The sequence below is a fragment of the Phacochoerus africanus genome, chromosome 9 (genome assembly GCF_016906955.1).
Source record: "Phacochoerus africanus isolate WHEZ1 chromosome 9, ROS_Pafr_v1, whole genome shotgun sequence".
Classification (NCBI taxonomy): domain Eukaryota; kingdom Metazoa; phylum Chordata; class Mammalia; order Artiodactyla; family Suidae; genus Phacochoerus; species Phacochoerus africanus.
In genome coordinates, this window is record NC_062552.1 from 23,355,104 (window position 1) to 23,366,521 (window position 11,418).

At 37.8% G+C, this 11,418-nt stretch overlaps 1 protein-coding gene across 1 annotated transcript; it reads left to right on the plus strand.

Moving 5' to 3' along the window:
- Positions 1-5,998: 5,998 nt before the first annotated feature.
- Positions 5,999-6,946, plus strand: LOC125136495 (olfactory receptor 12D2-like). The gene has a single exon (XM_047797333.1). The coding sequence runs from the start codon at positions 6,020-6,022 to the stop codon at positions 6,944-6,946; it is 927 nt and encodes a 308-aa protein (XP_047653289.1). The 5' UTR covers positions 5,999-6,019.
- Positions 6,947-11,418: the final 4,472 nt, after the last annotated feature.

Genomic DNA, 11,418 nt, shown 5'->3' on the forward strand with positions numbered 1-11,418 from the left:
ATAAACAAAATAAGAAATGAAAAAGGAGAAATCACAATGTACACTGCAGAAATACAAAAAAAACATGAGATTACAATAGTATGCCAACAAATTTGACAACCTAAAAAAATGGATAAACTTCTAGAGAATTACAGCCTCCCAAAACTGAGTCAAGAAGAAATAGATCAACTGAACAGACCGATCACTAGATATGAAATTGAATATGTCATAAAAACACTCCCTACAAATTAAAGTCCAGGACCAGATGGCTTCACAAGAGAATTCTACCAAACATACAAAGAGGAACTGATACCCATCCTCCTTAAACTTGTTCAAGAGGTTGAAGAAGAAGGAACACTCCCAAATGACACCACTTTTATCCCAATACCAAAACCAGACAAAGATACCACCAAAAAAGAAAACTATAGGCCAATAGCTTTGATGAATATAGACATAAAAATTCTCAACAAAAGTTATAGCCAACTGAATCCAACAACATATAAAAAAGATCATACACCACAACCAAGTGGGATTCACCCCAGGTTCACAAGGATGGTTCATCATACCCAACTCAATCAATGTCATACACCACTTTAACAAAAAAAGTAAAAAAAACCACATGATCATCTCAATAGATGTAGAAAAAGCAATTTACAAGGTCCAACATCGATACATGATTAAAAAAAGCGGCTATAGAGGGAACATACCTTTAACATAATAAAAGCCATTTATGACAAACCCACAGCAAATATAATACTCAATGGAGAAAAGCTGAAAGACATCCTGCTAAAATCTGGAATAAGACAAGGACGCCCACTCTCACCACTTTTATTCCACATAGTACCGGAAGTCCTAGCTACAGCAATCAGACAAAAAAAATGAAATAAAAGGTATCCAAATTGGAAGAAAAGGAGTAAAATTGTCATTGTATGCAGATGACATGATACTAAATATAGAAAACCCTAAGTACTCAACCCCAAAACTATTTGAACTGATCAGCAAATTCAGCAAAGCAGTAGGTTATAATATTAGCATTCAGAAATCAGTCACATTTCTGTATACTTACAATGAAACATTAGAAAAGGAATACAAAAATACAATACCTTTTAAAATCGCACCCCCAAAAATCAAATACCTGGGAATAAACCTGACCAAGCAGGTAAAATACTTATATACTGAGAACTATAAAATATTAGTCAAGGAAATTAAAGAAGATGTAAAGAAATGGAAAGCTATTCCTTGCTCCTGGGTTGGAAAAATTAATGTTGTAAAAATGGCCATACTACCCAAAGCAATCTACAGATGCAATGCAATCCCTGTCAAATTATCCATGACATTTTTCACAGAACTAGAACAAACAATCCAAAAATTTATATGGAACCACAAAAGACCCAGCATTGCCAAAGTAATCCTGAGGAACAAATCCAAGCAGGAGGCATCTCTCTCCCAGACTTCAGGCAATATTACAGAGCCACAGTGATCAAGACCGTGTGGGTACTGGTACCAAAAGAGACATACAGACCAATGGAACAGAATAGAGGACCCAAAAATAAACACAGACACCTATGGTCAATTAATCTTTGACAAAGGAGGCAAGAACATAAAATGGGGAAAAGACAGTCTTTTCAGCAAGTATTGCTGGGAAACCTGGACAGCCACATGCAAATCAATAAAACTAGAACACACCCTCCCACCCACACATGAAAATAAACCCAAAATGGCTTAAAGACTCAAATATAAGACAAGACACCATCAAACTCCTGGAAGAGAACATAGGCAAAACATTCCCTGACATCAAATGTAAAAATGTTTTCTTAGGTCATTACCCCAAGGAAACAGAAATAAAAACAAAAATTAAACCGAAGGGACCTCATCAAACTGACAAGCTTTTGCACAGCAAAGGAAATCATGAAAAAACAAAAAGACAACCTATGGAATGGGAGGAAATAGTTTCAGACGATGCAACTGACAAGGGCTTAATCTCTAAAATATACAAACAACTTATACAAGTCAACAGCAAAAAAGCCAACAACCCAATAGAAAAATGGGCAAAAGACCTGAATAGACATTTCGCCAAAGAAGATATACAGATGGCCAATAAGAACATGAAACAATGCTAAACATCACTAATTAACAGAGAAATGCAAATCAAAACTACCATGAGGTACCACCTCACACCAGTCAGAAATGGCCATCATTAACAAGTCCACAAATAACAAATGCTGGAGAGGGTGTGGAGAAAAGGGAACCCTCCTACACTGTTGGTGGCAATGTAAATTGGTACAACCACTATGGGAAACAGTATGGAGGTACCTCAGGAAAGCAAATACAGAATTACCATATGACCCAGCAATACCACTCTTGGACATATATCCAGACAAAACTTTCCTTGAAAAAGATACATCACCTCTATGTTCACTGCAGCACTATTCACAATAGCCAAGACATGGAAACAACTTAAATGTCCAAAGACAGAGGAATGGATTAAGAAGATGTGGTATATGTACACAATGGAATACTACTCAGCCAAAAAAAAGAACAAAAGAATGCCATTAGCAGCAACATGGATGGAACTAGAGACTTTTATCCTGAGTGAAGTTAGAAAAAGAAAGACAAATACCCTATAATATCACTTATATCTGGAATCTAATATATGGCATAAATAAACCTTTCCACAGAAAAGAAACTCAAGTGGACATGGAGAACAGTCTTGTGGTTGCCAAGAGGGAGGGGCAGGGAGCAGGATGGACTGAGAGTTTTGGGTTAATAGATGCAAACTATTTCATTTTGTTGGGTAAGCAATGAGATCCTGCTGCTTAGCACGGGGAACTATATCTAGTCACTTGTGATGGAACATGATGGAGGATAATGTGAGAAAAAAGAATTTATATGTATATATGTGTTTGACTGGGTCACGCTGCTGTATAGTAGAAATTGACAGAACATGGTAAATCAACTATAATGAAAAAAATAAAAATCATTTTTAAAAATGGAAAAAATTAGGGAGTTCCCATCGTGGCGCAGTGGTTAACGAATCCGACTAGGAACCATGAGGTTGCAGGTTCGATCCCTGCCCTTGCTCAGTGGGTTGGGGATCCCACGTTGCCATGAGCCATGGTGTAGGTCACAGACACGGCTCAGATCCCATGTTGCTGTGGCTGTGGCATAGACCAGCGGCTATAGCTCCGATTCGACCCCTAGCCTGGGAACCTCCATATGCCGAGGAGCAGCCCAAGAAATGGCAAAAAAAAGACCAAAAATTTTTTTAAAAATTTAAATAATAATAATAATAAAAATGGAAAAAACTCTGCTAAAACTTAGAAAAAAAAATAACTATGAGGTACTACCTGACACTGGCCAGAATGTCAATCATTAACGAGTCAACAAATAAAAATGTTGGAAAGGGTGTGGAGAAGAGGGTATCCTCCTTCACAGTTGGTGGGAATGTAAACTGGTACTACCACTACGAAAACAGTAAGGTGGTACCTCAGAAAATTAAATTTAGAACTACCATAGGATCCAGCAATCCTGGGTATATATCTGGACAAAACTTTCATTGAAAAAGATACATGCACCCCCTATGTTCATTGCAGCACTATTCAACAAAAGCAAGACATGGAAACAACACACAAATCAACCAATGAATGGATTAAGAAGATGCAGTAATATATACAATGGAATACTATTCAGCCGTAAAAAAAGAACAAAATAATGCCATTTGCAGAAACATGGATGGAACTAGAGCCTCTCATACTAAGTGAAGTAAGTCAGAAAGACAAAGACAAATTCCATATGATATCACTTATATCTGGAATCTAATATACAGCACAAAGAACTTATCTTACAGAAAAAAAAAAAAAAACTCACGGACTTGGGAAACAGACTTGTGGTTGCCAAGGGGGCAGGGGGAGGGAGTAGGATGGACTGAAAGTTTGGCGTTAGTAGATATAAACGATTGCAATTGGAGTGGATAAGCAACGAGATCCTGCTGTATAGCACATGAAAATATATATAGTCACTTGTGATGGAACATGATGGAGGATAATGTGATAAAGAATGTGTACATATATACATATGTATATATGTATGACTGGGTCACTTTGCTGTACAGCAGAAATTGATAGAACATTGTAAATCAAGTATAATAGAAAAAATAAAAATCTTAATAAAAATTTAAAAAGCAAAACGTATCCGGAGTTCCCATTGTGGTGCAGCAGAAATGAATCCAACTAGGAACCATGAGGTTGTGGGTTCCATCACGGGCCTCGCTCAGTGGGTTAAGGATGCGGCATTGCCGTGAGCTGTGGTGTAGTTTGCAGATGTGGCTTGGATCTGGCATTGCTGTGGCTGTGGCTTAGGCCAGCGGCAACAGCTCCAATTAGACCCCTAGCCTGGGAACATCCATATGCCGCAGGTGAGGCCCTAAAAAGACAAAAAAAAAAAAAAGTGTATCCTTTCAATCCAATGGCAGGAAATGAAAGGTATTTTAACTAAGAAAACATGAGGCTGGTGAGAATTGTACTGTCTATGGTCTGAAATTAAGAAAGAAATATGTTAGGGAAAAAACATAGGAACAATGAAAGCAAAATGGAACTCAAGATAGGAGTTCCCCAACGAATATTCTCTTAATACAGCAGATATAGGAAGGGATCTTGTTTATTCTTACAATAATCCTCTCAAACCCAGGGGACAAGCTCTCTCAGGCTTTCCATGTCTAGAGATCTGTGGACTACAAAAGACAGGCAGAATTTGAGAAAGAAATAGCTTGGGAAGATGATGAGCTTATGCTGCAACCCCAATACAAGCTATCACCTCAAATATTTTTCTACTATTTACTTTACAAATATTTTTCCGTTTATTTTTCATGAGTATAAATCTGAAAAGATTTCATAGCTGTGAATTTGAACACTCAAATCAGGTATGAGAATGAAAACAGGAGACAAGCTGAGAAGTTACTCCTATTCTCTATCATCTTCCTAGTATTGAAGCTAAATGCCCAGCATTTAGAGCTGCTTTTCTATCTTAGGATGGACTCCTCACTGTGTTTATGGATTAGGAAAATGCTTTACTGCCTACATTTTTATTGCCATTTCTCTATATATTCTCCAAATATGTAATCTCACAATGTTCACACTTCAGTGAAGTCAATCATTTAGTACAGGAAATGTGATTGCTATTTTCTTTAAAGGGTAGGAAATTTTTCCCCCAAGTGAATTTTTGATACAATATTGTTTTGTGGGTCAGAGAACAAAATATGTATCTTAAGCATTTATATGTTAAACAGGAGTAATAAATTTTTTAAAATATACAAAATATAAGTGGCTATCAAAGAAAGCTACTCTGAATTCCTTGAAGCCAGACTTTTATAGAAGTGGATTAAAATTTAACTAGTTTCTCAACTTTTTCTCTAGTTATCTATATAGCCTAGAATCCCATGGGATCCCTAGTAATGTTCCCTAATTCATATTTTTATTCTAGTCACATTAAATATTTTTCTTCTCCTTTCAGAGATTTCCCAAATTTTGAATCATTCCCTTTTTATAGGAAGCACACTAATGTCTGCGTGTCTATTCGGATTTTCTTATAGCTTTATTTTTCTCAACTTGTCTCTTATTAAGTAAAAACCCTTCAGATGGATTTCTACTAGGTCAAGAGATAGTGGTGTAGTGGAGTAGTTTAAAATTTACCCTCTGCTGACTTAGGATAAGAAAAGGCAACTTGTATCAGAAAGTACAAGTTCGCAGTCACATCAGATGGTAGGATGGCAACAGGCTCTGAATCCCTGGGAGAAACAAAAATACGACGATAAATCTAATAAAAAAGAAAAGGTAGGTGAGTAACAGCTCATAACCAACACATAACCTTTGCATTTTATAAGCTAACGGTACACATCCTGTAAAACCTTTGTGCTGGGACTATTTACAACAACAATGCTCTCCCTCAAAATATTGTTGTTCAGGAGGGAAGATCCTCAGCCGGAGGACTCTAATTTCCAGCAGAGATAGCATTCCATATACTCTTCTGTCTTTGCTTTTAAGTGATGCCCAATCAAACATCAGTCACTGAATTTCTCCTCCTCGGAGTGACAGACATCCAAGAACTGCAGCCTTTGCTCTTCGTGCTTTTCCTCGCAATTTACCTGGTCATTGTGGCTGGGAACGGAGCCATCCTGATGGTTGTCATCTCTGAGCCAAGACTCCATTCTCCTATGTATTTCTTCCTGGGAAACCTGTCCTGTCTAGATATCTGCTACGCCACAGTGACACTGCCAAAGATGCTGGGGAACTTCCTCTCCTCACACAAAGCAATTTCTTTCTGGGGATGCATAAGCCAGCTTCACTTCTTCCACTTCCTCGGCAGCACAGAGGCCCTGTTGTTGGCCATGATGGCTTTTGACCGCTTCGTGGCTATCTGCAAACCACTTCGTTACACTCTTATCATGAATCCTCAGGTCTGTACTCAAATGGCTGTCACTGTCTGGATCATCGGTTTTTTCCATGCCCTTCTGCACTCCATAATGACCTCTGGCTTACACTTCTGTGGTTCCAACTACATCCATCACTTCTTCTGTGATATTAAGCCTTTGCTCAAGCTGGCCTGTGGGAACATTGAGCTTAACCAGTGGCTGCTCAACACTGTCACGGGGACTATGGCCATGGGCCCATTCTTTCTAACACTTCTCTCCTATGTCTACATTATCACCCATCTTTCCTTCAAGACCCATTCTTGCAGCATGCTTCATAAAGCACTGTCCACTTGTGCCTCCCACTTCATGGTAGTTGTTCTTTTCTTTGCTCCCGTTGTTTTCACGTATATTCGTCCTACCTCAGGTAGCTCCATGGACCAGGACAGGATCATTGCCATTATGTACAGTGTGGTCACTCCTGTATTAAATCCACTCATGTATACTTTGAGGAACAAGGAAGTAAAGGGAGCCTTGAGTAAGCTGGTAAAAAGAAGATTCTGACTTGAACAAATCTAGAGAAGTCTTCTGAGGCACAAAAAAACCTGCATTAAGAAACTTGACATGTTGGAGTTCCTGTCATGGCTCAGTGGTTAACCAGCCTAAGATCCATGAGGATGCGGGTTCAATCTCTGGCTTCACTCAGTGGGTTAAGGATCCAGCATTGCCATGACCTGTGGTGTTGGTCACAGGCACAGCTCGGATCTGGCATTGCTATGGCTGTGGCATAGGCTGGCAGGTACAGCTCCAGTTAGACCCCTAGTCTGGGAACCTCCATATACCATGGGTGTGGCCCTAAAAAGACAAAAGACAAAAAAAAAAGAAGGTTGAGATAGGAAATTATATTGGTTCTCAAATCATTTACCATATGTATAACAGAGGGAGCTGGATAAAGAAAAAATAAATGGGTCTTAGTCAAGTTGTATTGAACAATGCAGTCTTATGTAATAGAAAGGAAAACTGAACAAATGGAACACCAGCCACGGAACTCCACTATTGAATTTGTTTTTGAGATATCAGGAGATAAAACTCATTTGTTACATATTCTAATGTGTTCGTTTCTAAATTTACATATGGAAATATGCCTATATTCCCCATGAAGTGTATTATTTTTAAGTCTCTTTATATATATTATCCTTTCAAGTTACTATTTTTAATATATTTTTAAGGATTTTCACTTAGAACTATAATAACAATAGGAAAAATAAATGTTAACTTACATGCTTTAAGAGGAATTTTAAGATGAACTTCATGATTTCTTGTGGTCCAAGCATGGAGGTAAAAAAAGTAATTAAAGAAAATGACACTGTTACCATAACTTGACTGACATAAAATAACGAGTGGCTCATCTAAAGAGTTCAAGAACCATTATTTACAGATGTGTTTTAGAAGTCCATGTCTTGGCTATTGTGAATAGTGCTGCAATGAACATGCGGGTGCATATGTCTTTTTTAAGGAAAGTTTTGTCTGGGTATACGCCCAAGAGTGGGACTGCTAGGTCATATGGTAGTTTTATGTAGAGTTTTCTAAGGTGCCTCCATACTGTTCTCCCTAGTTGTTGTACCAGCTTACATTCCCACCAACAGTGCAGGAGGGTTCCCTTTTTCTCCACACCCTCTCCAGCATTTGTTATTTGTGGACTTATTAATGATGACCATTCTGACTGGTGTGAGATGGTATCTCATGATAGTTTTGATTTGCATTTCTCAAATAATCAGTGATGTTGAGCATTTTTTCATGCTTGTTGGCCGTCTGTATATCTTCCTTGGCGAAATGTCTATTTTTTCATGTGCTTGTTGCCCATCTGTATATCTTCCTTGGCGAAATGTCTATTTGCATTGGGTTGTTGGCTTTTTTGCTGTTGACTTGTGTAAGTTGTTTGTATATTTTAGAGATTAAGCCCTTGTCAGTTGCATCGTCTGAAACTATTTCCTCCCATTCCATAGGTTGTCTTTTTGGTTTTTCATGATTTCCTTTGCTGTGCAAAAGCTTGTCAGTTTGATTAGGTCCCTTCGGTTTAATTTTTGTTTTTATTTCTGTTTCCTTGGGGTAATGACCTAAGAAAACATTTTTACAGTTGATGTCAGGGAATGTTTTGCCTATGTTCTCTTCCAGGAGTTTGAGGATGTCTTGCCTTATATTTAAGTCTTTAAGCCATTTTGGGTTTATTTTCATGTGTGGGTGGGAGGGTGTGTTCTAGTTTTATTGATTTGCATGTGGCTGTCCAGGTTTCCCAGCAATACTTGCTGAAAAGACTGTCTTTTCCCCATTTTATGTTCTTGCCTCCTTTGTCAAAGATTAATTGACCATAGGTGTCTGTGTTTATTTTTGGGTCCTCTATTCTGTTCCATTGGTCTGTATGTCTCTTTTGGTACCAGTACCCACACGGTCTTGATCACTGTGGCTCTGTAATATTGCCTGAAGTCTGGGAGAGAGATGCCTCCTGCTTGGATTTGTTCCTCAGGATTACTTTGGCAATTCTGGGTCTTTGGTGGTTCCATATAAATTTTTGGATTGTTTGTTCTAGTTCTGTGAAAAATGTCATGGATAATTTGACAGGGATTGCATTGCATCTGTAGATTGCTTTGGGTAGTATGGCCATTTTTACAACATTAATTTTTCCAACCCAGGAGCATGGAATAGCTTTCCATTTCTTTACATCTTCTTTAATTTCCTTGACTAATATTTTATAGTTCTCAGTATATAAGTATTTCACCTCCTTGGTCAGGTTTATTCCCAGGTATTTGATTTTTTGGGGTGCGATTTTAAAAGGTATTGTATTTTTGTATTCCTTTTCTAATGTTTCATTGTAAGTATACAGAAATGTGACCGATTTCTGAATGCTAATATTATAACCTACTGCTTTGCTGAATTTGTTGATCAGTTCGAGTAGTTTTTGTATGGAGTCCTTAGGGTTTTCTATAGATAGCATTCACAACAGCCAAGACATGGAAACAACCCAAATGTCCATTGACAGATGATTGGATTAGGAAGATGTGGTATATATACACAATGGAATACTATTCAGCCATGAAAAAGAACAAAAGAATGCCATTTGCAGCAACATGGATGGAACTAGAGACTCTCATACTGAGTGAAGGAAGTCAGAAAGAGAAAGACAAATACCATATGATATTACTTATACCTAAATCTAATATAGGGCACAAATGAAACTTTCCACAGGGAAAAAAAATCATGGAATTGGAGAATAGACTTGTGGTTGCCAAGGGGGAGGGGGAGGGATGGATTGGGAGCCTGGGGTTAATAGATCCAAACTATAGCTTTTGGAATGGATTAGCAATGAGATCCTGCTTTGTAGCACTGGGAACTATGTCTAGTTGCTTACAATGGAGCATTATAATGTGAGAAAAAAGAATGTATACATGTATGTTTAACTGGGTCACCATGCTGTATGGTAGGAAAAAAAATGTACTGGGGAAATAAATTTTTTTTTTAAGAATTAAAAAAAATTTAAAAAGAAGTCAAATGGTCAAACTGGCAAGGATTATTGTGAAATGTTATTAAAAGTGGAGGGAGGTTTAAAAAAAAAATCTCAGGAATACCTTCTATCCTACTTGTGGTTTATTTTTATTTCTCAGCTAATAGTCATGGAAAGCTTTGACTTACAGAATTTTTCTACTTTTTTGTTTGGTTTTCCTATTCTAAACTTATTTCACAAACTAAATTATTAGTTTTGTTTTTCATTTCTGTAGGGGGAAAGAAACTAGGTAAATGACTTGCTAAGGTTATTGTTCATAGGGGAATAAAAAAGAACCAAGATGTTTGGCCTCTGGCATCCTAACTTATGTTTATTCCCATGTGATAGTAATTATATACAAAGAACCTTGTAAAGCAGTTAAGAAAAATGGAATGAGACAAGAAAGCAAATAAAGAAAAAATCATGCAAGTAATGTCAAATAATATATCTCTACTTCTCTAATAACTAAATAAAAGAATATTTTTAAAACTTCAAGAAAAAAAGGTATTTGGGGTAAAACAGATACACTTTCTGTCTTCCATATTATAGTAGACAATCATGGATGCTGTTCCTGGATTCCAGGCTAATTCCCAGAATTAAATTTCTACAGAGACTCTTGTGATGTCCAGAGGGAAGAAACAGAATAAATGTAAAGTTAAATCTATCAGCTAGCACATACTAGCAGTAGTAACCATGGAATTTGATTCTGAGAGTGCTTAGGAGACTGAAGCATAAAGTTGGATTTTATGTTAGAATCCCTTACCTCAGGGACATTGGATTCTTAGGCAAGGACCCAAGGGATGTGGATCTTAAAAGCTTAGATAAGGCAGTGGTCGAGATGATGAGTGTGGAAATGACTGAGTTGCCCTGGCAGAAGGCAGGAGAAGGATAAAGACATTCAGGAAAGTGGAGTGGACATGTCATGTGAGGTAAGAAAACACACCAGAATCTTACATTCCATGCGAGAGCGTAGAGGAGACATACCATTCCCCAAGATCATCAGGAATGTTCTGCTAGAGGAGTACCACAATCACCAAATCCAGTGGTGAGACTCTCCTCTGTAGACTGGGGATGACTGAAGAGATAATTACAGAGCTGGATCATTAATAGTGCAGGGAAAAAGGAGTCCTTAAACAATAGAGGACAGATGATAGAAGTGAACCACCAGAATCGAGACAGTTAAAATTTCCATAACGAACAGTGAGGTCAGAGGGGCAGCCAAGAAGCCTTTACCCACAGAGAGTTCTGGAGATGGTTAATACAATATGGTGTGTCTAAGGACAAAATCAGGTATCAGTCAACAAGGATACTGCTTAAACTCTACAGTTAAAAGGCAAGAGTGGGAAGCAAGAAACTGTGATCTTCCCCAGTAAAATGTCACAGTTACTGTCACTGTTTCTTGAACTCATTGCCTCATCATGACCCACATGACAGAGAGGGCACGGGGAGATCAGGTAATAAGCGGAGTCACATTAAATCCTGACTTACAGTGTATCAT

Excerpts from the sequence above, each read along its gene's own strand:
- LOC125136495 (XM_047797333.1), top strand. The coding sequence starts at position 6,020 with ATGCCCAATCAAACATCAGTCACTGAATTTCTCCTCCTCGGAGTGACA.